Here is a 27,605-nt window from a genome sequence, read left to right as displayed (position 1 = left end):
ATCCCTCAATTTTCATCCAATCAGCATCACACTTGCACTGATTAATCAGAGTCTGCTTCTTAACAGATATATGTAATTACTTCTGGTCTTGGCCTAAGCCCCGCCCACTTGAAACAGGAAGTGCCTTTTTCCTGCAGCAGGGTCCCTCTCGTCAGGGATTAACCTCACACACTCTACAGTGCTTCAGATCAGGTCAAACCCTTTCATGATATAAGAGAAAAAAAAAACTCAAGTTCCTTCCTCAAGCAAAACATGGCAAATGGCGTCCACCGCCATGAAACAGGAAGTACTTGTAACTGACCCAATGTACTCCTGATCTCGACCAAACTTGGCAGGGAGGACAGTGGTCAGGCCTGGAACTGATTCAAATACACATATGCTGGTAATATGGCTCTATAGCGCCCCCTGTATATATTTCATCTTTCTGCTCCAACCACTGCTTTGAATTACATGGTAAAATGTAGCATATTTATTTAACATGCCAGGACAAACAAAAAAGCCTCTTCATGTCCTTTAAGTTCTCAACACCATAGCCCCCTGGGAAAAGGAAGTCCCACCATTTTAACCCTTTATCCTCTGTATAACTAATTCTAACTCATTGATATCATCCTTCATGAACTCATGGTTGAAAATATGACTGACTTCTTACAGCAGCATGATTAAAATGGCTTTCTGTTATGGTTTAAATCATTCGCCATTATACAGGAAGTGGCACTAACCCTGCTGTCAGTTGACCAATTGAGCTAATATTTTCCTTTTCTCATCAGAGATCCAACCTGAACATTTGTCCTACATTAAAACAAATTTACCAGCACCTAGTGGCCACGTGGAATTTTCCTCTTGATGAAATCATGCTCCAGTTTGTGGGAATTCAACACAGTTTGTAAGAAATAAGGTCATGAATGCTTCAGATGTCATCACTGGACAGGCTGAGGTGTAAGTTGATCCTCCCATGAGGAAAATCACCTCTTGATGGAGATAAACTCTGGAAGAATGGGTTTATGGCTGTGGGCGACAGTGGCTGTGCTGCTGGAGGGAGGTTGCGGGGTCATGGGGCGGTGCAATAGGCCGAAGCGGCGCCAGAGGTGCGAGGGCCTCCAACGCTGCTTGCAGCTTTAATTATTATTATTATTATTGTTATTATTATTATTATTATTATTGTTATTATTATTATTATTTTTGTTATTATTGTTACTAGCCTGAGATTACTAAGTCCAACTTTTAATCTCAGACACTGATGAAGTAAACTAATAATCATATTAGTGTTTTCTTACCCGTGAACGAACCATGAGGAAAACTTTGGTGACGTTTAGCGAATCGATGCAGGCCAGCGCTCGCGAACAAGCACGTTTCTGTGCTTTGGGGGCGTGGCTTCCGAGGGAAGTCTGAGGAAAGCCGTTTTTCCAGGATCTCCTCCCCTCCCTCCAACTGGAGATCATTTGTGTACAGTGTTCAGTCAAATAAGCTTGTATAACCCATCCACCCAGAATTCGTGTTGTTGCAATCACAACTATTAACACGACTATTAACGCGAATGCAACCTCAAAGCAACTTTAATGCGACCGTGTCCAATCACAGACTTTCAGGAGGAGACTTTTATTTTACTGTATAAAACAGACTTTTATGTTGAAGCTGGCTGAAAGATGCATGCGTGTTTCTGAAATCTTCGTCTTGGTTCAGCTGTGCTTGTGTTCACGTTTCTGGCTCCACTGGATTCAGATGGAGATCTTTCTTTACCCGTTGTCATGGTGATGAAACTGCTGGTGTGTTTTTCCATGAGACGTGCAGTTGCTAATGTCAGAGTTGAAAGTCGGGAACAGACCTGATCCCTGTGACGGGGCTCTGACTTTCTCACACTCCAACACAAAGACCAGCGTTAATGATCAACAATCGGTTCATTTATTGATGACTTTGTTGTTAATAGAAAGACTTTAGGATTTCAGCAGCGTCAGTGTTTTGTTCCGGCAGCATCGGGGATGTGGTGCAGTTCCATCAGCTGACTGGTCGCTGAGGGATGCCCCATGCTGTCTCTGGAGGGACCGCAGGTTTGATTCCGCTTCCTAACGAGCTCTCCTGAGACGTGAATGGTCACATGATCGAAGATCAGCTGCATTTTAACACCTGTGTACCTGTTGTTGCAGATTTGCTAAACCTGCTTCTTTTTTTTTTCTTCCTTCCTTCCATCTAAATTATTTTCTTTCATATTAATTATTCATTTATGATCAGTTTATTGAATAATTGTATTTCATTCTATTCCATTTTATTTAGTCATTTTTCTTACTAATTTTTACTGCATTTATTTAGTTTTTGGCTGTTCTTGTGTTTCTCTTTAAAATACAAGAACACAACACAAACAACTTCTGGGGGGGGCGTGCCATGGTGGGCGGGGCTACTCGGGTGTCCTCGCTCCCAGTACGGTGAGCTCACTGCCCCTCAATTTTACAGTCACATGAGCGGGAACGTGAGGTCAGGGGGGTCCTCTCACACCCCTGTTTCCTGGGCGCCACCAGGGGCGGGCTAGCTGCACTGCTGGACATGAAATGTTGCGATTAATCGTGTTGTTACGCACAAAATGTCTCCTTTCCTTTAAAAGAAGCCCTACTGCTATCTAAAGAAAATACAGTAAATTTTGGTTTACAAACACTAAATCAGGGGTCTCCAACCTGCGGCTCTGGACCTTCCACAATGCCTCTAAAAATATAAAACATAAAACCTTTTTTTTTAAATCTATCTTTCTTGTCTTTAGGTTGGAAACCAGGGACTTTTTTTCCTTTCTTTTACATCATTTCCCACAAATATCTACATCCCTTAGAAGAAAGTCTGTCTATCCTCTGTTTATAAAGGTTTATGTTTTTCTTTATTTTAAAACCTAAAAATGGAAATAAAAACGTGGCTCTTCATTAAAATATATATTAAGTTTCCTTTTTAAAATGTCTCATAACATCTGCGTCTCTAAAGGAGTTTTATTTAGCTGGCTGAGGGAAAAATGGCTCTTTGGATTGGAAAGGCTGCAGACCTGCACTAAACACATAAACAGGTTTAGCAGCAGTTTTCTCTTTAAACACCAACAGTTAAAATATTTCTTCATATATTTTTATAAAATAAGAAAAAGAATGAAATGAAATGTTCAGGATTTTCTAACTAAAAGGTAAAAAGTCAGCAGGATGGATTTAAAGCTGTGAAGCTGCTTCCTTCTAAACACAGAAGGAACAATATGTGATGAATATCAGCATCAGGTGAACAGACAGAAAGCAGGATGAGAATCTCACAGCTTCTAGATGGTGAGGAGAGAGAAATATTCACAATATGCACAATAACTTCCATCCATGCACCTTCACTGCTTCATTATCCACATTTCTGGATATAATTTCTCTAAACTTTCATTCTTAGCTTGACTGTTTAGCTTCACCTCTGCACCTGCAGCCTCCGCTACCGGGAGTTAAGGGTTAACATCTGGTTTCCGGGCATCCACGGCGCCACACCGGGGCTAGGGGGTGCTACAGCCCCGTGATAAATCTGTGTAGCCCCATTAAGCCCCCCCAAGAAATTAGATTATAAAAAATATAATTATGAATTTATATATAATAATATTATAATAAAGGAATGTATTAGTTTAAAAACAGTCTGCAACACACTGGAATTTCTGTCCATGCTTAAACCTTACAAAGACTCATTTGAGGACATCTACAAACTGTTGCGCATATCCGTTACACTGCCTGTAACCTCTGCTTCATGTGAGCGCAGTTTTTCCTGCATGCGGCGCATAAAAACCTACCTGAGAAACAGAATGGCAAACCCCCGACTCAGCAATCTTGCCTGCCTGTCCATACACGCAGAAAGAACCAAGGCCCTTGATATCCAGAAGATTATAGACTCGTTTGCACTTAACCATAACAATAGACGCATCGTCCTCCTGTAAAACAACTCTGATGAGTTTTTTTCCTGACGTTGCGATCATAGACTGATTGTGACAGATTTGATGTGATGACGTGACATTGTTACATTGTAACGAATGCGCAGAACGTGGCATGTATTTTTGTTTGCAGTATTGTTCTATAATCATCCATACTGTGATGAGCCAGTTCATTTTACGCTCTTCTTCGTGTGTGCCTAATTAACAGGTACGGAGTGTTGCACTTCTCGCTGTGGCTTTGGTATTATTATCTCCATTTTTTACCATGTTGTGGTCCGAATCATTAGATACAAATTGTTTGCACTTCTCGTTGCGCCTGCACTGTGTAGTATGTTAAATTTATCTCGCAATCAGTTTAATTTCTTAAGTTATGTTGTGATCCGAGGCAATAAAAGCAATGCATAGTTGATTTCATTAATTATGCATGTAGAATAAATGCGTTTGTTGCATTCTGTATGTGTTGCTTGTTTATCACATGGTCGCTGTCTGGTGCTGAATCTTGCACCTTTCCACGTGAAAACATTTTTGCCGTTGCTTTGTGGCTCGTTGTAGGCCTGGTTATTTTGCTGAATGTTCTTTGGCTAATTCAGTTAAATTGCTGTGTATCTTAGCCACTTTTATTGAAAAAATCGATAACCTATGTATAAAGTTACCTAAGTCATGGAAATCTGTTATTTTCTTAGCACCCCCACGTATTGGTCAAGTCCCTCATTAGCACCAGGAGAAAAAAAATCCTGGCGCCGTGCTTGTTTCCGGGTGTAGCGTCAGGTCTGTAGATGTAACTATAAACATGTGTGGTATCCACAGAAAGTCCAGAATCTCAGCTACCAGCTCAGTAAAACCATTTCTATCACCAACTCACACAGTTAAGACAACAATAGTTAAAAGACCAGGTACACAAAGTCTGGAAAACATGTAAACACAGATGATGTTTCCCCATGAACACAAACAAACGGCTCCTCTACTGAAAGCTCACATCTCACAGATTCCACAGCTGGAAGTTTCATCTTAATATGACCAAGATTCACCGAACCAGAGGCAGAAGAAGACCCGATTTATGCTGCACGCTTGTAAAAGTCAGACCTTTGCTGTCTGGCCTAAATTAAAACTGCAGTTATTTAAAAAATAAATAAATAAAGTCTTTTGAGAGCAGTTTCCCTCCCAAATCAGTTTTCTGCCCAGTTACATGGATTTGATTGGACAAAGACCTTACAGTATGATTGGTGAGATGGACGTAACCATGGTGACATCAGTGTCGTTCTGCTGGATCGCAGGATTAAAATGAGGATCAATCATGGAAAGCAACTGATGGGAGGCGGAGTTAGGAGGAGAGTTACCCTCCTAGTTGAGATACAGGAAGTATTTACTGTGTTTCCATGTTTCTGCAGGATCCTCCTGTTTGCAGAGTTTTCCTCCACTTTTTATCTCCTCCTGGATAAAATAAGGTCCCAAAAGAAACGCTCCACCACAGAAGAAGAGCTGGAGATGAGTTCAAAGAGCATAGGACAGAGTTGTGTCATCGGAGGACGAAGCCCTGACTGAAACCAGCTAGCTATCTCTTTACTAAAACCTCAGGAACTTTGTTTCACTTCAGCTGCATGAATCTTTGGCCAGATAACGTCCACATGGTGCTTCATGCTTTTATGGAGGTTTTTCTCTCCTGCAGCAGATTTTAAAACAGTTTTTTACTATAATATGCAATAAAAATGCTTCATATTTTCCTCTGTTCCATCCTCAGTTACTTTAACACAGCAGCATCTGTGGGGATGCTTCCACCTCTGATGAAGCTTTAGTTTCATACCAACATGGTTTACACACAGTTTGGAATTACTGAGAAGTAATCTCTTCTGTTTGGGGTTGTTATTAAGAAGTTAATTCTGATCTGTGTTCCAGTTTATTACTACAACTTTGGGTGGAAAGACTACGGAGTGGCATCCCTGACAACGATTCTGGATATGGTGAAAGTCATGTCGTTTGCTGTTCAGGAAGGAAAAATGGCCGTCCACTGCCATGCCGGTCTGGGAAGAACAGGTCTGTAACACCTGCTTTGAATTCCTTTTATAGAATTTCTGGTCTGGTTTTGCTTTAAAAATGTCTCCTGTTTGTGTCCCGTTGGCTCAGGCGTGTTGTTGGCATGTTACCTGATCTTTACAACCCGGATGAACGCTGACCAAGCTATCCTGTTTGTCCGAGCCAAGAGACCCAACTCCATCCAGACCCGAGGCCAGCTGCTGTGTGTCCGGGAGTTTGCGCAGTTCCTGGTCCCTCTGCGCAGCGTTTTCTGGTGCGCCGAACCCAAAGCCAGCGCCGTCACCTTGTCCCAGTACCTGACCCGGCAGCGCCACCTGCTGCACGGCTACGAGGCTCGGCAGATGAAGAACGTGCCAAAGATCGTCCAGTTGGTGTGCCGCCTTCTGGTCCAAATCGCAGCCAACAGACCATTAGTGATGGAGGAGCAGTGGCTGGAGATCCCCGACCTCACGGCCGAGGTGGAGAAGACCGTGTCCCAGCAGGCCCTGCAGCAGCTTGGGAAGGAAATGAGAGGAAAAGGGATCCTGATCCTTCCTTGTGCGTTGCCCACTCTGAGCCCCCCAGCAGTTCATGCCAGAGCATCTCGTGATCAGCCTCTCGCCAGCGATAACGAACTGGATCCTCTGTGGAGGCAGCAGAATCCAGAAAGCCCTCTCAGGTCGTCTCTTTCCAACAACAGGAGCCTCAGCGATTCACTGCTTCACAAATTTAGGAATCATGGGAGCAACGAAGCAATCAGCAGCCTGATCAAACCTTCCCTGTCCCACAGCAGCCTTGTATCCTGGAAGCGCCACAGTTATGCCCTCTCCCTGCTGGATGTCTCGAGCAACATTCAAGACCACCAAACGGGAGCAAAGCAAGACGCTGAGTTCCACGTTCTGCATAAACAGCGTCAAAGTTTGACTTCAGATGTTTCTGAGCGTGGAAGGAAATTCCTCCGTGCTGCGTCGAGGAAACCGGTCGCCGGTGAGAACAAGATGTCTGCAGATGGAGGAGATGCCCCTGACCTTCCTTCCATCACCCTCCAATCCGAGCTCTCCTCAGAGAGCAGACGCCTGCTGGTGGCCCGGGCTCTGGCCATGGATCTGACGGACGTGGAGCTCCCCTCCAAGGTCTCAGCATGGCAGGTACGGTACAGTAACTGGTCTCTAAATATACATCACTGTCTCAACCGATTAACTAATACATCAGTCGTCTTTGTTTCAGTAAATTCCTCATCAGGCTGTGTTGTGATGTGCAGACTGAGCTGAACTCCAGAGAGGGAACGTGGGAGAAGCTGTGCTCGGAGAGGGATCCTCTGGTCCTGTCCAACCTCATGTGGTCGTGGTTGGAGCAGCTCAAAGATCCGGTCATCAGCAGCCAGGATGTAAAGACCTTCTCTGAGAAGAACTTCAACCCACAAAATGCCCTCAGCTCTCTGGAAAAGGTACGTTTCCACCTCTGCAACACTTGGTTTGGAGAAGCAGCTTCTTATTTACATTAAAATCCTGATGTTTACAGCTTGACACCTTTTCAGATTTATCGATGTCAAAATTATCTTTAACCCTTTGGAGTCCAGGGTATAATTATCCATTTTTTATGTTTCAGCTGTAAAACCGTTCGTGCCTAGTTTGGTTTCATTCTTTTCAACAAAGCCTCCCGGTGCTGTTTGTAGAAGGATCCTCTATCTTTTTCATGAATTTAACCACATGAAAACATTTGCACCAGCCAGTTCATTTAGTCTGAAACCGTCTGGTAATATGTATAGAAAAGAATGACCTCGGGGTCACGCGTTCCTGAATCGTGGGCACGTTTACTAATGAACCAACAACCCAGTAGCTCAGTTATTATTCTATAATTACTATCAACGTTAAAACACACCCAGATTAAATAATAATTGCCTATAAATGTGTTCTTAACTAACATGTGGCCACAAGTTAATGATCTCTTCCACACGGTAATAATGCGCAACCACGGGAGAAATGTTTTTCTGTGGATCTCGTCAGACTGGCTCGGTGGTTTTGAGCTGTTTTTCTGTGGATCCCGTCAGACTGGCTCGGTGGTTTTGAGCTGTTTTTCTTTGGATCTCGTCAGATGGACTCGGTGGTTTTGAGCTGTTTTTCTGTGGATCTCGTCAGACGGGCTCGGTTGTTTTGAGCTGTTTTTCTGTGGATCTCGTCAGACTGGTTCGGTGGTTTTGAGCTGTTTTTCTGTGGATCTCGTCAGACTGGTTCGGTGGTTTTGAGCTGTTTTTCTGTGGATCCCGTCAGACGGGCTCGGTTGTTTTGAGCTGTTTTTCTGTGGATCTCGTCAGACTGGTTCGGTGGTTTTGAGCTGTTTTTCTTTGGATCTCATCAGACGGACTCGGTGGTTTTGAGCTGTTTTTCTGTGGATCTCGTCAGACTGGCTCGTGGTTTTGAGCTGTTTTTCTGTGGATCTCGTCAGACTGGCTCGGTGGTTTTGAGCTGTTTTTCTGTGGATCTCGTCAGACTGGTTCGGTGGTTTTGAGCTGTTTTTCTTTGGATCTCGTCAGACGGGCTCGGTGGTTTTGAGCTGTTTTTCTGTGGATCTCGTCAGACGGACTCGGTGGTTTTGAGCTGTTTTTCTTTGGATCTCGTCAGACGGGCTCGGTGGTTTTGAGCTGTTTTTCTTTGGATCTCGTCAGACTGGCTCGGTGGTTTTGAGCTGTTTTTCTTTGGATCTCGTCAGACGGGCTCGGTGGTTTTGAGCTGTTTTTCTTTGGATCTCGTCAGACGGACTCGGTGGTTTTGAGCTGTTTTTCTGTGGATCTCGTCAGACGGACTCGGTGGTTTTGAGCTGTTTTTCTGTGGATCTCGTCAGACTGGCTCGGTGGTTTTGAGCTGTTTTTCTTTGGATCTCGTCAGACGGACTCGGTGGTTTTGAGCTGTTTTTCTGTGGATCTCGTCAGACGGGCTCGGTGGTTTTGAGCTGTTTTTCTTTGGATCTCGTCAGAGTGGCTCGTGGTTTTGAGCTGTTTTTCTGTGGATCCCGTCAGACTGGCTCGGTGGTTTTGAGCTGTTTTTCTGTGGATCTCGTCAGACGGACTCGGTGGTTTTGAGCTGTTTTTCTTTGGATCTCGTCAGAGTGGCTCGTGGTTTTGAGCTGTTTTTCTGTGGATCCCGTCAGACTGGCTCGGTGGTTTTGAGCTGTTTTTCTGTGGATCCCGTCAGACTGGCTCGGTGGTTTTGAGCTGTTTTTCTGTGGATCTCGTCAGACAGACTCGGTGGTTTTGAGCTGTTTTTCTGTGGATCCCGTCAGACTGGCTCGGTGGTTTTGAGCTGTTTTTCTGTGGATCTCGTCAGACGGGTTCGGTGGTTTTGAGCTGTTTTTCTGTGGATCTCGTCAGACTGGCTCGGTGGTTTTGAGCTGTTTTTCTGTGGATCTCGTCAGACTGGCTCGGTGGTTTTGAGCTGTTTTTCTGTGGATCTCGTCAGACGGACTCGGTGGTTTTGAGCTGTTTTTCTGTGGATCCCGTCAGACTGGCTCGGTGGTTTTGAGCTGTTTTTCTGTGGATCTCGTCAGACGGGTTCGGTGGTTTTGAGCTGTTTTTCTGTGGATCTCGTCAGACGGGCTCGGTGGTTTTGAGCTGTTTTTCTGTGGATCTCGTCAGACTGGTTCGGTGGTTTTGAGCTGTTTTTATGTGGATTTAATCAGACGGGCTCGGTGGTTTTGAGCTGTTTTCCTTTGGATCTCGTCAGACGGACTCGGTGGTTTTGAGCTGTTTTTCTGTGGATCTCGTCAGACGGACTCGGTGGTTTTGAGCTGTTTTTCTGTGGATCTCGTCAGACGGACTCGGTGGTTTTGAGCTGTTTTTCTTTGGATCTCGTCAGACGGACTCGGTGGTTTTGAGCTGTTTTTCTGTGGATCTCGTCAGACTGGCTCGGTGGTTTTGAGCTGTTTTTCTTTGGATCTCGTCAGACGGGCTCGGTGGTTTTGACCTGTTTTTCTGTGGATCTCGTCAGACTGGTTCGGTGGTTTTGAGCTGTTTTTCTGTGGATCTCGTCAGACGGACTCGGTGGTTTTGAGCTGTTTTTCTGTGGATCTCGTCAGACTGGCTCGGTGGTTTTGAGCTGTTTTTCTGTGGATCTCGTCAGACGGACTCGGTGGTTTTGAGCTGTTTTTCTTTGGATCTCGTCAGAGTGGCTCGTGGTTTTGAGCTGTTTTTCTGTGGATCCCGTCAGACTGGCTCGGTGGTTTTGAGCTGTTTTTCTGTGGATCCCGTCAGACTGGCTCGGTGGTTTTGAGCTGTTTTTCTGTGGATCTCGTCAGACGGACTCGGTGGTTTTGAGCTGTTTTTCTGTGGATCCCGTCAGACTGGCTCGGTGGTTTTGAGCTGTTTTTCTTTGGATCTCATCAGACGGACTCGGTGGTTTTGAGCTGTTTTTCTGTGGATCTCGTCAGACTGGCTCGTGGTTTTGAGCTGTTTTTCTGTGGATCTCGTCAGACTGGCTCGGTGGTTTTGAGCTGTTTTTCTGTGGATCTCGTCAGACTGGTTCGGTGGTTTTGAGCTGTTTTTCTTTGGATCTCGTCAGACGGGCTCGGTGGTTTTGAGCTGTTTTTCTGTGGATCTCGTCAGACGGACTCGGTGGTTTTGAGCTGTTTTTCTGTGGATCTCGTCAGACGGGCTCGGTGGTTTTGAGCTGTTTTTCTGTGGATCTCGTCAGACTGGCTCGGTGGTTTTGAGCTGTTTTCCTTTGGATCTCGTCAGACGGACTCGGTGGTTTTGAGCTGTTTTTCTTTGGATCTCGTCAGACGGGCTCGGTGGTTTTGAGCTGTTTTTCTGTGGATCTCGTCAGACTGGTTCGGTGGTTTTGAGCTGTTTTTATGTGGATTTAATCAGACGGGCTCGGTGGTTTTGAGCTGTTTTCCTTTGGATCTCGTCAGACGGACTCGGTGGTTTTGAGCTGTTTTTCTGTGGATCTCGTCAGACGGACTCGGTGGTTTTGAGCTGTTTTTCTGTGGATCTCGTCAGACTGGCTCGGTGGTTTTGAGCTGTTTTTCTGTGGATCTCGTCAGACGGGTTCGGTGGTTTTGAGCTGTTTTTCTTTGGATCTCGTCAGACGGACTCGGTGGTTTTGAGCTGTTTTTCTGTGGATCTCGTCAGACTGGTTCGGTGGTTTTGAGCTGTTTTTCTGTGGATCTCGTCAGACGGACTCGGTGGTTTTGAGCTGTTTTTCTTTGGATCTCGTCAGAGTGGCTCGTGGTTTTGAGCTGTTTTTCTGTGGATCCCGTCAGACTGGCTCGGTGGTTTCGAGCTGTTTTTCTGTGGATCCCGTCAGACTGGCTCGGTGGTTTTGAGCTGTTTTTCTGTGGATCTCGTCAGACGGACTCGGTGGTTTTGAGCTGTTTTTCTTTGGATCTCGTCAGAGTGGCTCGTGGTTTTGAGCTGTTTTTCTGTGGATCCCGTCAGACTGGCTCGGTGGTTTTGAGCTGTTTTTCTGTGGATCCCGTCAGACTGGCTCGGTGGTTTTGAGCTGTTTTTCTGTGGATCTCGTCAGACGGACTCGGTGGTTTTGAGCTGTTTTTCTGTGGATCCCGTCAGACTGGCTCGGTGGTTTTGAGCTGTTTTTCTGTGGATCTCGTCAGACTGGCTCGGTGGTTTTGAGCTGTTTTTCTGTGGATCCCGTCAGACTGGCTCGGTGGTTTTGAGCTGTTTTTCTGTGGATCCCGTCAGACTGGCTCGGTGGTTTTGAGCTGTTTTTCTGTGGATCTCGTCAGACGGACTCGGTGGTTTTGAGCTGTTTTTCTGTGGATCCCGTCAGACTGGCTCGGTGGTTTTGAGCTGTTTTTCTTTGGATCTCGTCAGAGTGGCTCGTGGTTTTGAGCTGTTTTTCTGTGGATCCCGTCAGACTGGCTCGGTGGTTTTGAGCTGTTTTTCTGTGGATCTCGTCAGACTGGTTCGGTGGTTTTGAGCTGTTTTTCTGTTTATCTCGTCAGACGGACTCGGTGGTTTTGAGCTGTTTTTCTGTGGATCTCGTCAGACGGACTCGGTGGTTTTGAGCTGTTTTTCTGTGGATCCCGTCAGACTGGCTCGGTGGTTTTGAGCTGTTTTTCTGTGGATCTCGTCAGACGGGCTCGGTGGTTTTGAGCTGTTTTTCTTTGGATCTCGTCAGAGTGGCTCGGTGGTTTTGAGCTGTTTTTCTGTGGATCTCGTCAGACGGGCTCGGTGGTTTTGAGCTGTTTTTCTGTGGATCTCGTCAGACTGGCTCGGTGGTTTTGAGCTGTTTTTCTTTGGATCTCGTCAGAGTGGCTCGGTGGTTTTGAGCTGTTTTTCTGTGGATCTCGTCAGACGGACTCGGTGGTTTTGAGCTGTTTTTCTGTGGATCTCGTCAGACTGGCTCGGTGGTTTTGAGCTGTTTTTCTGTGGATCTCGTCAGACGGGTTCGGTGGTTTTGAGCTGTTTTTCTGTGGATCTCGTCAGACTGGCTCGGTGGTTTTGAGCTGTTTTTCTGTGGATCTCGTCAGACTGGCTCGGTGGTTTTGAGCTGTTTTTCTGTGGATCTCGTCAGACGGGCTCGGTGGTTTTGAGCTGTTTTTCTGTGGATCTCGTCAGACTGGCTCGGTGGTTTTGAGCTGTTTTTCTTTGGATCTCGTCAGAGTGGCTCGGTGGTTTTGAGCTGTTTTTCTGTGGATCTCGTCAGACGGACTCGGTGGTTTTGAGCTGTTTTTCTGTGGATCTCGTCAGACTGGCTCGGTGGTTTTGAGCTGTTTTTCTGTGGATCTCGTCAGACGGGTTCGGTGGTTTTGAGCTGTTTTTCTGTGGATCTCGTCAGACTGGCTCGGTGGTTTTGAGCTGTTTTTCTGTGGATCTCGTCAGACTGGCTCGGTGGTTTTGAGCTGTTTTTCTGTGGATCTCGTCAGACGGACTCGGTGGTTTTGAGCTGTTTTCCTTTGGATGTCGTCAGACGGACTCGGTGGTTTTGAGCTGTTTTTCTGTGGATCTCGTCAGACGGACTCGGTGGTTTTGAGCTGTTTTTCTGTGGATCCCGTCAGACTGGCTCGGTGGTTTTGAGCTGTTTTTCTGTGGATCTCGTCAGACGGGTTCGGTGGTTTTGAGCTGTTTTTCTGTGGATCTCGTCAGACGGACTCGGTGGTTTTGAGCTGTTTTTCTGTGGATCCCGTCAGACTGGCTCGGTGGTTTTGAGCTGTTTTTCTGTGGATCTCGTCAGACGGACTCGGTGGTTTTGAGCTGTTTTCCTTTGGATGTCGTCAGACGGACTCGGTGGTTTTGAGCTGTTTTTCTGTGGATCTCGTCAGACGGGTTCGGTGGTTTTGAGCTGTTTTTCTGTGGATCTCGTCAGACGGACTCGGTGGTTTTGAGCTGTTTTTCTGTGGATCCCGTCAGACTGGCTCGGTGGTTTTGAGCTGTTTTTCTGTGGATCTCGTCAGACGGACTCGGTGGTTTTGAGCTGTTTTTCTGTGGATCTCGTCAGACGGACTCGGTGGTTTTGAGCTGTTTTTCTGTGGATCCCGTCAGACTGGCTCGGTGGTTTTGAGCTGTTTTTCTGTGGATCTCGTCAGACGGGTTCGGTGGTTTTGAGCTGTTTTTCTGTGGATCTCGTCAGACGGGCTCGGTGGTTTTGAGCTGTTTTTCTGTGGATCTCGTCAGACTGGTTCGGTGGTTTTGAGCTGTTTTTATGTGGATTTAATCAGACGGGCTCGGTGGTTTTGAGCTGTTTTCCTTTGGATCTCGTCAGACGGACTCGGTGGTTTTGAGCTGTTTTCCTTTGGATCTCGTCAGACGGACTCGGTGGTTTTGAGGTGTTTTTCTGTGGATCTCGTCAGACGGACTCGGTGGTTTTGAGCTGTTTTTCTGTGGATCTCGTCAGACGGACTCGGTGGTTTTGAGCTGTTTTTCTGTGGATTTAATCAGACTGGCTCGGTGGTTTTGGTGTTTTGAGCTGTTTTTCTGTAGAACTTCTCTTTGGGCTCCGTGGTGCCGTTACCGGCGCCACGACGCCCATGACTCCAGCACCGCTACTTGCGCTGACCTTTTCTTCTGGTGTTTTCCCCTTCAGACGATGTGAGGTCAGATTTGTATTTAAAGCAGCCGTCCGTGAACGGATCATCTACCCCGGGAACGTTTGGTTTGCCAGCAGGAGCGACGCCGCGACAGCAGAGGCAGCTCAGAGCTGAGAGAGGAGGAGGGAGGGCTGCATCTGTAGTTGAAGGCCTCATCTTGCTTTTAGTTTTATGGCTCCGATGCAAACCTTCACTGCACATGATTATCACACCGCGGCAACTGTACGCAGGCATTTCCCGCATTATAAGAGCTAGGTTTTTTGGAATGGATTCCCACAGTGAATTTCATGCTCTGAATTTAGTTTGTTTTCTGTGTTATGTCTTCATGTGAAAAGTGAAATGCTGTCATGTGTTTCCTCCCATCAGGGTCACCGCCTCACGCTGCTGTGCATCCTTGACTGTGCCGCTCATCTCTTGCCGTTGCCTGAAGGAGTGCTGACTGCTTTCCTAAACCAAACAATCAGAGTGTTTACTAGGGTAAGTGTTTACCCTCCAGGTTTTTCATCACCTCAAAGCTTGGACACTCACACCGTCGCTCTTTTCTCCAGACTGATCCGGCCTCAGACAAGACCGCCTCCATGTACTCCACGCTGAAAGCAATCATCACTCCCATCCTGTACAAGCTGCGCGACAAAGCAGTGGAGGAGACCGGAGACTCCTGATCAGCCGAGACCATCAGACCCCGTTCTGCTCACAGCTGCAAGCATCCAAGGCCTCTTTGACACTGCAGAGATCTGCCAATCTGTTTTTATTTGGAGCTTTGTGACACAAATGTCTGTCATTAAGTCTTAGTTTGGCTAATTTTTCTGTCCCTGACACGACGTGCTGCCATTGTTGGTTTTAACGTGCCACTTTACTCAGTTTAAACACGTCTGTTACATGTTAGTCTGTAATGTGTTTGAGGGAATAGTTTTAACTCTTTGCTAGTAGCAAAATAAACAATAGTTTTTATTTTAATATAATGCTATTTAAAGTGAGGGAAGTTATTTAAACCAAAAGATGTTTCTACCATGTACAGATGCTGCTGAATGTCTTATTTATTCAAAGGTGTTTAAATGAAACACAACACTCGGATTAATGACAATGACCTGACATGTTGTCAAGTTGCTTTGTTCCAGTAGGATGTAAAGTGTTTTTTATTTTTCTATATATAGATTCTGATATAAAACTGTGGTAAAAGCGTTTGCAAATTCAACAGGCTACTTTCTTTCTTTTCTAATCCGTTTCTACAACCTGAGGGACATTCTACAAGTCTAACAAATGGTGTCAAACGTTTGTGCAACGTGTACGAGTCCAGACTTGAAGCTCGGCTGAAACCATCTGGACACATTCATGTTGCCTCCACGTTGCCTTACCTGAAACCGTGTGTGTGTGTCATTGGGGGTGTTGGATCATTTGTCCCCCGCTCTGCCGTACATCTGGTGTACTTCTACTGGCATGAATGTGGACCTGATGTAATAATAACGTGAAGGACATGAGATGTTACACTGTGGACAACTTGAAACACAAGTTTTTGGGTTTTTTATTTTTTTTTATTTTTCATTGTTTCAACCAGTTGCTTGTGACAGGATTAAACACACTGACTGCAAACTGTGTCGCTTGAGTCATCAGTAGTTAAACGTGCAGCTCAACAACTTAAAGCGGCATTCCATGAAGCAGGATTCAGGTAAAGATTTCCACCAAAAAGAGAGTTCTGTTCCATCATCATGGCTTAAATCCCAGCTGAGTTACCATAGTAACTACTGCTGGTAAACCTGATCCTGACAAGAATGACTCTGTAGTTCTCAAATGGTAACTAGTTGTTGAGAACTAGCTACTGTGGTAACTACTGTTAGAGAACCAGTCTGATCTGGAAAAGAATAACTGTCCAGATGAGTTGCCATGGTAACTGTTGCTGGAGTGTGTGTGTGTGTGTGTGTGTGTGTGTATGTGCCAGGATGAGTGGGAGTGGACAAGGATATAGGTGTGTATGTGGTAAATGGGGGGGGTGGTCACATGCACCTTTGGGGGAGGCCTGGGTGGGCTTGGAGGTGGTGTGTGGATCTAGGGGGAGGAGAGGGGAGGGTGTAGGAGGATGGGGGAGTAGTTGTCTATTCCTGGGCATGGTGTGGGCCTTTTGCCCCCCTGCGCTGGGTGGGCGTTCCCAGCCCAGTGCAGAGATGTAGTCCCTCCAAATTGCAAACAGGTCTCTAGAGGAGGGACCAGACAGCACAGCTTAACAGACCCCTATGATCATTAAATACAATGGATCCAGGGTTCCCTTGATGTGGGTTACCAGGACCCCTTATGGAGCCATTCCTGGAGATGGGGCACAAAGGTGAGTGCCGGGTTCTGGCTAGATATAGTTGGACTCCCCTCGAGGCATGGCTTGGGCTCTGGAACCACTGTCTTGGAGAAAGACTGGACCTCTTTTATTCTGGAGTTGCTCCCAGTGAGATACGCCTAGCAGGTATGGACATACTCACTGCCCCCCGACTTGGTGCCTGGCACGTTGGGGTTTACCCCGGTGGACAAGAGGGTAGCCTTCCTTTGCCTTCAGGTGGGAGGACAGGTCATGACTGTTGTTTGTGTTTATGCACCAAACAGCAGTTCTGAGTACCCACCCTTCTTGGAGTCCTTGGAAGCGGTGTTGGAGGGCACTCCAGCTGTGGTGGGTTGTGTCCAGAGAGGCTGTAGGCGCTGATTGGCAGCCACATTTCCATCAGCCTGTCCCAGGCCAGCTGTGGCTACACAAGTAGCTTACCATCACCAGGTATGAGTGAGGAGTGAATGAATAATGGATACAATGTAAAGCACTTTGAGTGCCTTGAAAAAGCACTATAAAGATCTAATCCATTATTATTATTATTATTACTCCTTCCGGGGACTCCCTCGTTCTGCTGGGGGACTTCAATGCTCACGTGGGCAATGACAGTGAGACCTGGAGGGGGGTGATTGGGAGGAACAGCCCACCTGATCTGAATTTGAGTGGGGTTTTGTTATTGGACTTCTGTGCTTGTCATGGATTGTTCATAATGAACACCATGTTCAGGCATAAGAGTGCCCACATGTGCACTTGGTAACAGGACACTCTGATCACCACCTGGTGGTGAATTGGCGAATATGGTGGGGGAGGATGCCGGTCAGGCCTGGCAGACCCAAATGTGTTGTGATGGTCTGCTGGGAACGTTTGATGGAGTCCTCTGTCAGAAAGAGTTTCAACTCCCATCTCTGGCAGAGCTTCAACCATGTCCCGGGTGAGGCGGGGGACATTGAGTCTGAGTGGGGTGTGTTCCGTACTCCTATTATTGAGGTGGTCATGGCGGAAATTCCCAACCACATTGGTGGACACCAGCAGCGAGGGAAGCTGTCAAACTGAAGAAAAAGTTTTTTGGCCTGTGGGACTCCACAGGCAGCTGATGGGTGTTGCCAGGCTAAACAGAATGCAGCTTTGGTGGTTGCTGAAGCAAAAACTCAGGCATGGGAGGAGTTTAGAGAAACCATGGAGAATGATTTCCTGATGGCTTCAAAGAGATTCTGGTCCAGCATCCGGCGGCTCAGGAGGGGAAGGCAGTGCTCCATCAGGCTGGAGGGCTGCTTACCTCGACTCGGGACGTTGTGGGTCGGTGGAGGGAATATTTCGAAGACCTCATCAATCCCACCGTTTTCCAATGACGAAAAAGAATCTAGGGATCCAGTCGTGGGCTCTCCTACCTCTGGAGTGAGGCTGCTGAAGTGGTTAAAAAGCTCCTCAGTGGCAGGGTCCCAAGGGTGGATGAGGTCCGCCTGGAGTTGTCAGGGACATCAGGGACAGTTCCCCAGGACTGGCAGGCTGGGATGTTGGTCCCCCTCTTCAAAAAGAGGAAATGGAGGGTGTGCTCCAACTACAGAGGAATCACACTCCTCCTGGTAAGGCCTATTCAAACATCCTGGAGAGGAGGGTTTGTCGGATAGTCGAACCTCGGACTGAGGAGGAGCAGTGTGGCATCTGGTTAGGATGCCTCCTGGACGCCTGGATAAGCTGGAGGGACTACATCTCTCGGCTGGCCTGGGAACGCCTCAGGATACCCCCAGATGAGCTGGCAAATATGGCCAGGGAGAGGGAAGTCTGGGCTTCCTTGCTTAGACAGCTGCCCCCGTGACCTGACCCGGATAAGTGGTAGAAAATGGATGGATGGATGGATGGAACAAACTTATTTAGGATTTTTTAAAATAGTGAGTTGTTGCCTATTTTATTTGCCTGCTTTTTTAGCCTGTGGTTGTTAATGTGTTGGACCTCATGTGATTGACATAATGGGAAATGTACAGAAGTATAAGCCACTTGAAGAGAACTGCGATTGCTATTGTACACCAGCATTTGCAGTTTTACAGCGGTTTTACTGCTAGAAGAGTGCAGTGGTATAAAAAAAGAACCAAGTCAATGTCCGGATAAAGTAACACCATCAATCCAATGAAAACTTTACTACATCTACGGTTTCAGTTGATCATTCAATAGCAAGTCAATTAAACAGCCCAACTGAGCAGCTAAATAATGATGGTAAAGCTAAATTAAACAGAACTTTTTCCAATGACAGACATTTATTTTTATCACTTTTACTGGTGGGAAGTGGCTTTGGCCATTTTAGAGCAACAACAGACCATTGAGGAAACGGCAACCGCTGCTGCAAGATCGGCAACTCCCATTGTAGCGAGAGCGGCAGGCTGTTTGCCGTATTTGGATCTTTCCATTGCTGCATACAGGGGGCAGGTGGCGCAGCCGTAGTTAGTAAACAGCAAACATAGAGGAAAGGGAGACAACTGAGGCCTGTACTACAAAGGGAAATTAACATACCCAGGTATCTCGTTTACCTGTGTGGACTTACCCACACAAAAGCTATCTGCTTTTAAAATGTGTCGTTTAGCTGGTGTAGAAAACTAAAACAGAACTTAAACAACAGAGAAAACATAAAAAAAAAAAACAGAGAAACTGACATTCAACACAGAAGCTGCTGCAGCAGGCGACCACCTAGCAGAGCGCCATCAGTGGCATTATCTGGAGGTCTTCCATTCTTCTGCTGCTTTGCCTTGAAGAGATGACCAGACTTTTGGAAAACAGTTCCTTCTTTTGTGTCCTTTAATTCCACACATATAACGCATCGCATTGGCATCTTCATCTTCCTTGTAGCTAGCCTGTGTCTTTGTGAAGGTTTGCGTCTGTTTTGGATGCCTTTTCATCACATTATCAGTAGACTCTGCCATGTTCATTTTCTCTGACTCCTCATAATCACTCCCAGATGGCAGAATAGCAGACGTTGAGGACAGCTACAAGTACCTTGGTATCCCACAAGCAAATGGCAGCCTCGAACAGGCCACAAGAAAAGCAGCCACAGCCAAATACCTCCAACTAGTAAGGCAAGTCCTAAGGAGTCAGCTCAAAGGCAAGAACAAGGTCCGGGCAAATTACAGCTATGCCCTGCCGGTCATCAGATACCCTGCGGGAATAATAAGCTGGCCAAAGGAAGAGATTCAGACAAAAGATGAAAGCTCCTGACCATGCACGGAAGGTTCCACCCCAAATCCAGCACCCTGAGACTGTACACTAAGCGCAAGGAAGGAGGCAGAGAACTAGTGAGTGTCAGAACCACTATCCAGGATACATCAGGAAGATGGCCTCAACGGACGAAGTGCTCGGTGAATGTCTCAGGCAGTGGAAAACAGATCATGTGGTAATAGAGGAACCATCATGGGAGGAAAAGCCCCTCCATCTACCACCAACAGATAACTGAAGTGGCTGATACAGAGAAATCCTACCAATGACTAGAAAGGGCTGGACTGAAAGACAGCACAGAGGCACTGATCATAGCTGCACAGGAGCAGGCCTTGAGCACCAGAGCAATAGAGGCCCAGATCTACCATACAAGACAAGACCCCAGGTGCAAAGAGGCCGCTGAGACAATCCAGCACATAACTGCAGGGTGTAAGATGCTGGCAGGGAAAGCTTACAAGGAGCGTCATAACCAAGTGGCTGGTATAGTGTACAGGAACATCTGTGCAGAGTACAGACTGGAAGCCCCGAGGTCAAGGTTGGAAACACCTCCGAAGGTGGTAGAGAAAAACCGAGCTAAGATCCTGTGGGACTTCCAGATCCAGACCGACAAAATGGTAATGGCAAACCAGCCGGACATTGTGGTGATGGACAAACAGCAGAGGAAAGCCGTTGTGGTTGACATCACAATACCAAGCGATTGCAACATCAGGAAAAAGGAACATGAGGAACTGGAGAAATACCAAGGCCTGAAAGAAGAACTTGAGAAGGCCTGGAAAGTGAAGGCAACAGTAGTGCCTGTGGTCATCGGAGCACTCGGGGCAGTAACCCCCAAACTGGAAGAGTGGCTACAACAGATCCCAGGACACACCTCAGACATCTCGGTTCAGAAGAGTCCTAGGAACAGCCAAGATACTGCGCAGAACCCTCAAGCTCCCAGGCCTCTGGTAGAGGCATAGTTCAAAGTGAAGGTTATGGAATCTAATATGGCAGCCTACCTGTGATGCCACAATATGAAATTAGATGAGTAATTTTACTCCCATCATAAACTCTGGGTTATGTTTAACATTTTTTCTCACAGTTTCCCTTAAAAACTTAAAAAACTCTGGCGCCTAAAGGGAGGGCAGTGGTTACAGAGGTGAGCTTGGATCTGGAGAACCTGGGTTCAAGTCCCCGGGCTGGCAACTAAGATAAACCACTGTGGGCCCCTGAGCAGCACCCCCAAACCTAACGGCTCCTTGGGCGCTAGAACCTGGCAGCCCAGTGCTCCCAGCAACTAGGATGGGTTAAATGCAGAGAAAGAATCTCCCAGTTTGGGTTAATAAAGCAGAATAAATGATAACCCTTCTACATTGTGGAGACTTAGGCTAAGTTCGGATTTAATTCGGATTTGTTTATGAAATCCGATTTTTTTGAGAGTCCGTTCACATTTCCAATTAAATACGACTTGTATGTGATCTCCTGTATGAACCTCCTGTGCACCAAAAGTGTCCCACATACGTAGAAGACTCGACTATATGACAGCGAGCGTGTGTGCTATGTTTGTGGTAACAGCGGAGGGTTTAAAGTTATTGTCCAACTGTAGCCAGCACATTTTCATTGGCCTCGTTTTAAGGAGGAGATTACAAAAAAGAAGAGCCAGATCTGTGGCCATGGCATTTTGTGGAGCAGTGGCAGCAACAGAGAACCGTGGGTATGGAGTCGCAGCCACGAGTGGTGGAGAGTGATGTGAGCATAAGATACAGATAAGAGTTTATAAACAATGTCGTGTATGACGTGTAGGTCGGATTAATGCAACCTGGCTGTTCAGACTGAAGTCACATGCCAAAAGATCAGATACGTATCAGATTTAGGACCACATATCCAGGTGGCCTGGGTCGCATTTGAAAAAATCGAATCTGTGTCGTTCAGACTGTAATGAAAAGATCAGGTACAGGCTGCTCACTGTATATGTAGCCTTAGTTTCCTGTCCAGATGCTTGTATGTGTCTTGGTGCTTCGTTTCCAAGTCTTACTTAGTTGTATTCCTTCCTTCCAGCCTGACTGTCTCCACACAGACACTCAGCTTTGTCCTTTACATCCACAAACATATTCTCTGCTTTCTAAGTCCACTTTTCATTTAGCCATTTTTTCGGGGGAGGGGTTGCTTGTTCTGCTAGAGAACAAGCGAGGTACATGCTCACGGGCCTTGGCTGACGCGCCATCCCACTGGCAGTGCATTGTGGGACTTGTAGTATTAAGGTGGTGCATGTGCTCCTTCAGCGGACCAGCTCTCATAGTGATTAGACAAGATCATGTGGGCCAAAGATTATTCATTCACAGGCCGGATGTGGCCCGCGGGCCTTGAGTTTAACACATATAGTGTAGTCTGTAAATGTGGATTTATGCTCGCACGGCATCTGCGTGTGGTTGGCGTAGCTGACGCTGGTGAGTTTGCTCTCGCACTCGAGCGTAGGGGGTGCGCATTGTTTGGTGTCTTGTTGCAGTTTCTCCTCCTAACCTGAAGGTGGCAGCAGGGGCAGTATCAGCCAGTAAACTCACCAGGTTGAAGTTCTTTTGATAGTTCACTTCAGTTCGGTGGTATTTTCTGTTTTAAAACAAAAATGGCGTCCAGTATGGTTCAGTGTCTTTATTAGCTTGTGGGAAAAAAAAGAAGAAATAATTCGATCAGCTTCTCATCAATTTGATCCACTGGTTATTGTTTTTAAAAACGGTGGTTACCACACAAATTCAGCGAGAAGATCCAGATATCCAGCAACACGTGATCCCAAACTGACCAATCACAAGGGAGAACCTTCGCGCGACCGTCTGCGTAGCAGGGGTCAACGTCAGGTCTGAAGGAGGTGCCCGTTGAGCCTCTGCAAAGCTACGCCGATACTAGGGTGGAGACGCAGATACCACCTGACCATAAATCCGCCTTAACACTTGTTTTCTGTCATGCGTATTCATTAAGGATGTGTACATGTTTATTATTTGTCGCTTGCTTTTCTACAGGAATGTTTTTTAATTATTCCCAGGGCCTTTCTGCCGTCATTGGCGGCTTCACGTCTTATCAGTGACAAGCTTTTGTCATCAGTGTTATCAGTCCAGCCAGTATACTTTCGGCTGTCTTCGTCTAATTGTTCAACATCAGCATCCAGCGGAGTGTGTAAAATTGTTTCTTTCAGCTTCTGAGAGTGCAAGTGACCAGCAATCTCATCTGATCTGTTGAAGAAAAGCCAGACTCCCAGTGTTTTGCTAAGGCGCCAACTTTTAACCGTGATCTTCAAGCTGTACTTCTTCTGTTGATCTCAAAAGTTACTTTAGTCTGTTAAGTGTGTTACGTGGCATAGAAACTGTCCCAACATTAAATGGCTGCTTTATCTGAGCTGGTCCAGAAGCTGCAGAAGCTGCAGAAGCTGCAGAAGCTGCGCGTTATCCTTCACGTCAATTTCTTTCACCAAAGCTAACTTACGTCGGACGCTGACTGGACCCATGACCTGTTAAAGTGAGTTTCTATTGTGCAGCTCTCTTCCTTCTCTTGCGTAATGGATGAAGCAAAGTATCGGGGCGGGTTTCACTTTAGCCTTCCGTAGGCATATTTGTTGAACCATTTCATTCAGGTACGTCGGCTCTGTCCATCCATCATTTTAGTTTTCACTAGCACACACTCACACACACACACTACAGAACGCAACACAATGACATCATCAAAAGGTGACGGATACAATTTATGTGTCAAAGTGTCAAACTCAGTTTATTTTTAATATTTTATTACTCTATTAATCTTTATGACACATTTTCACTATAACCATTACAGTCTTCAACCTTTTCTATCCATTTTTATGGATTATCTTTTTCTGAGTATATACTCCTGTATTTTTCTGAGTACAAGTGATGGCCTGAGAAACTCTGACCCTGGACTGGGAACCGTGTGGTTCTCATAGGAGACACTGAGTTGTATGAAGAGGGGACATCTGCAAGAAGCAGACTGTCTTATCTGGTCATTCAGGCCACCCTGACAGCGCACGGTAGGAATCAGCTTCCTTTTCTTTGCTCTTCAGAGCATCCTGCGACCACCTGCGGGTCGGATGCAACGCGCTCTTTGTACACGTCTTATTTTATTTTTCTGTAATAAACTTTGTTAAACTTCACTCATCCAGACTCTTGACAGTTTACTTTTAATACATGCCAATTAATTAAAAACAGTAATAATAGTTACACACGCATTATTAAAGTGATCAAACGTCCTCATGAAGATGTCTCTGAGAGCTCTTAAAAGAAGGAGAACATGTCCGGGTAAAAGAGGTCTGATCACCTTGTAATCCAGTGATCCCCGGCCCTGGTCATCAAGGCCGCTATCCTGCAGGTATTATATGTTTCCCTGCTGCAACACACCTGGTTCAAGTTAAATGGATGTGTGACAAGCTCTGAACTAATCTGCTATTGAGCCATTAATTGAATTCGAATGTGTTGAGGCATGGAAACATGGAAAGTCTGCAGGACGGTGGGCCTTGAGGACTGGAGCTGGGATTCTTGCTATACCCAATATCAGATATGTTTACATCATGTTTGCATGGCATCACCTCCACACTGCTTCTCATTATGAATGCTCACAGCTGGTGTCATGCCTCAGGTCCATTAGTGGTGTTGAAAAAGTTCTGGATTCTGCAGCTAACCAGCAGCTACGTGCTAAACAACGTGACTCAATAAAACATGTTGAGCTTTACAGGTATTAGGAGGATTAGCCTCATGGTGCCACCGTTTATTGTATTAAATGGTGCAAAAACAAGGTATGTGTGGTAGCTGATAACAGAAAGAAATGTAGCATAAAGGCTAAGCTACAAACAAAGTAATGCTGCAGCTGATTAGAACTTGATTCAAACAAAGATACGTCAGTAAATGTCAGACCAACCTTTCACGAACTTCAGCTCAGACTTCTTCAGGACCAGCTTCTTGCTCAGGTCCGAATGACATGTTGACATTTTGATGTGATTTTAGTTTGATGTGATTTTAGTTTCTTTTAATTATTTTATTTAATTATATTTTTAATGTTGTTTGCATGCTATGTATTTTAATAGTTTTAATGTTATGTGCACATTGCAGCACTTTGTTGTTTTTAAAGTGCGTTGTAAATAAAGTTGCAGGACTGCGGTAAAAACGACTTTGCTTAGACTTTACTTAAAAACAAAGTGGCTTACAGCAAGCGGACTGGCAACAGTGGTGCCACGTCCAGAAGATGGCAGCACTGCAGCTGCCTCACAGCCCCAGAGAGGACGAAGAAGACGGATTCCACGAAGAAGAATCCTCCGAGGCTTGGAGGGGCATTCCGACATGGCAGTCAGGTGGGTAGAGTGTAATATTTCTATATGTAATGTTTCAATGTTTAGGTTTAAAGAGGCAGATTTGTTGTAATGTGTCATATTTAAGTCGACATCCGGTGGGATTTCTGTAGAAGAAGAAGGTGCTGCATTCCAACCGCTGCGTTTCAGTATAGCCTCGTTCTAACGCGAAGCTAGCTTGACAGGGTTAGCCAGCTAGTTACTAGTAGTTAACGGAGTTAACCAAGCAAGCCTGGTGCGACCAGTAGATCATTTTACATTTCTCTGCTGTATTTGCGTTGTGTGGGAGAATTTACCTATCGTGAAAAAACAAACCAACAATATTTATTGCTTATTAAATGCAAAGTCACTTTAGCTGATCATTAGCATGCTAGCTTCTGTTGAAGGAGGGCTCCCAGTAAAAACGTTAATACAGAGGTTGGTTACGGTTTTCAAACAAAACACGGGACAGACTGCTTCTGTTTCACGTTTCTCAGCCCTTTTAAAGAGGTTTGGGTTTTGTGGGGTGAATGATTTTTAGAATGTTTAAGGAGTTTTGCATAGAAACGGGTTTGCAGCTTGCAGCAGTTTTTCTCTCAAACTACAAATGAATTCAAACATTTCTCTTAGTTTGAAATCAAAATTTACTATCAATGATCCAGACCCACATGTTCAACAAGAGTTAAGTCATCAATTTAATCGATATTATTGATTTATATTTCTAACAGGTAAATAAAAATGGTAAATAAATGAAAGTACAGAAACGAGACACAACAGTAACTATCAGACATCTAGACGTCTGTCACTAGTTGTCAACTAATCCACCTATGGACCGTTCACACTGACGTCACACTGTTTGTCCACGCCGCCATGTTGGATAGCTAGCTGGGACCTGCTCCTGATACAGTGACTATTACCTGTTCCTCATCAGGGACGGCGCTAGCGGACTGAACTCTTTCCAAACCAGTTCAGCTCTGATGTGGACAGACAGCGATATGTAGAAAAAACCTGTGCTTGTTTGTGCTGAAACACCAGATGATTTTCTAAGTTCCTGGTTCAAAAAACTCAAACATCCAGCTGACGGAGACGTTGCTGCCTGAGCTACCTTAACTTGACATTTACAGCTACCTGGTCGATGGACAGTCGCCCTCACAGGAGCAGAATTAAAAGCATAAAGTCAGATTAGAGGCTTATAAATATTTTTTGGCAGGATGGGAATCAGACCTTCAGCTGAGGAAAGTTCCCCAAACAAAGTTTTTCCTGTTCATGTCAAAGCTGAGTAGAAACCAACAGAAGCAGATAACGTTACCGCGATGTAAAGATTAGGAACGTGAGATATTTAAGAGTTAACGTTACTAACGAATACTGGAAAGAAACATCGCTGTTTAAAGACTGTTTGCTTTACTGAGACCACCAAGGAAAATCCATGTCCAACTTTTCATTAACACTGAAACCTGCCGTCACCGTGGCGATCCACGGTGGAGGCTGGAGTAGTGGAACGTCCACCCGTCACCGTGGCGATGCGCGGTGGAGGCTGGAGTAGTGGAACGTCCACCCGTCACCGTGGCGATGCGCGGTGGAGGCTGGAGTAGTGGAACGTCCACCCGTCACCGTGGCGATGCGCGGTGGAGGCTGGAATAGTGGAACGTCCGCATGTCACCGTGGCGATGCGCGGTGGAGGCTGGAATAGTGGAACGTCCGCATGTCACCGTGGCGATCCGCAGTGGAGGCTGGAGTAGTGGAACGTCCACACGTCACCGTGGCGATGCGCAGTGGAGGCTGGAATAGTGGAACGTCCACACGTCACCGTGGCGATGCGCAGTGGAGGCTGGAATAGTGGAACGTCCACACGTCACCGTGGCGATTCGCAGTGGAGGCTGGAATAGTGGAACGTCCACACGTCACCGTGGCGATTCGCAGTGGAGGCTGGAATAGTGGAACGTCCACACGTCACCGTGGCGATTCGCAGTGGAGGCTGGAATAGTGGAACGTCCACACGTCACCGTGGCGATTCGCAGTGGAGGCTGGAATAGTGGAACGTCCACACGTCACCGTGGCGATGCGCAGTGGAGGCTGGAGTAGTGGAACGTCCACACGTCACCGTGGCGATGCGCAGTGGAGGCTGGAGTAGTGGAACGTCCACACGTCATCGTGGCGATGCGCGGTGGAGGCTGGAATAGTGGAACGTCCACCCGTCACCGTGGCGATCCGCGGTGGAGGCTGGAGTAGTGGAACGTCCACCCAGTTTCACCATGGTTGTGTTTCCACTGGGAGAAACTGGAGAATGTTTGGTTCATTTGCTGCTTCACATAAAACATGACTTACGTATAAACTTATTAACTGATCGTCCTTCCGGTTAAAACAACACTTCTGGTTGGATGAACCAGAATCCATTTGAAACGAATGAACGAGACCATTTTTATCAGCTTTAATGTAATTTGTTCTCTTCTCTCCTTGCTGTCGTCTTTCTAACTTTTCCAGATCATTCTTTAGCTTCTTTTCTCAGTGCAGACAAACAGGAAGATGGACGGGACAACGGCTTGTCTTTTACTCGGGGGAAGACACAGTTAGCCTCAGTTACGTGTTCGTTAACAACAGGCTAATGTGAAGTGTCTGGTCCCAGGCGCAATAACGTTTAACCCCTGCAGTTTGCTGCATTTTAGTAACGCGTTGTCTTCCATTTTTAATAAATATATTCAAATGAGAGCAGTCCACCATAAATAGACCTGGAAAGCGTACGAAAGAAAATTATCTATAAACTCCCCTCCGACAAAGTGCTGTAACACAGCTGAGAGTCTCTGACAGTTTCTTGTTACCTGGTCTGATGGCAGCAACAT

General features: G+C 46.1%; 1 protein-coding gene across 4 annotated transcripts in view; it reads left to right on the top strand.

Annotated features, from left to right (window-relative positions):
• ptpdc1a (protein tyrosine phosphatase domain containing 1a) overlaps positions 1-15,556 on the top strand; it is a 55,959-nt gene extending 40,403 nt beyond the window's left edge. For all 4 annotated transcript variants that reach the window (XM_041980773.1, XM_041980770.1, XM_041980772.1 and 1 more), the window contains 5 exons: positions 5,807-5,944; positions 6,035-7,071; positions 7,185-7,370; positions 14,333-14,443; positions 14,515-15,556. In XM_041980773.1, the coding sequence (XP_041836707.1) occupies positions 5,807-5,944; positions 6,035-7,071; positions 7,185-7,370; positions 14,333-14,443; positions 14,515-14,628 (1,586 nt within the window). In that variant the 3' untranslated portion in view covers positions 14,629-15,556. The remainder of the gene's footprint in view (positions 1-5,806; positions 5,945-6,034; positions 7,072-7,184; positions 7,371-14,332; positions 14,444-14,514) is intronic.
• Positions 15,557-27,605: the final 12,049 nt, after the last annotated feature.

Source organism: Melanotaenia boesemani, chromosome 3 (assembly GCF_017639745.1).
Source record: "Melanotaenia boesemani isolate fMelBoe1 chromosome 3, fMelBoe1.pri, whole genome shotgun sequence".
Taxonomy (NCBI): domain Eukaryota; kingdom Metazoa; phylum Chordata; class Actinopteri; order Atheriniformes; family Melanotaeniidae; genus Melanotaenia; species Melanotaenia boesemani.
This window is presented reverse-complemented; position numbering and strand designations above follow the sequence as displayed.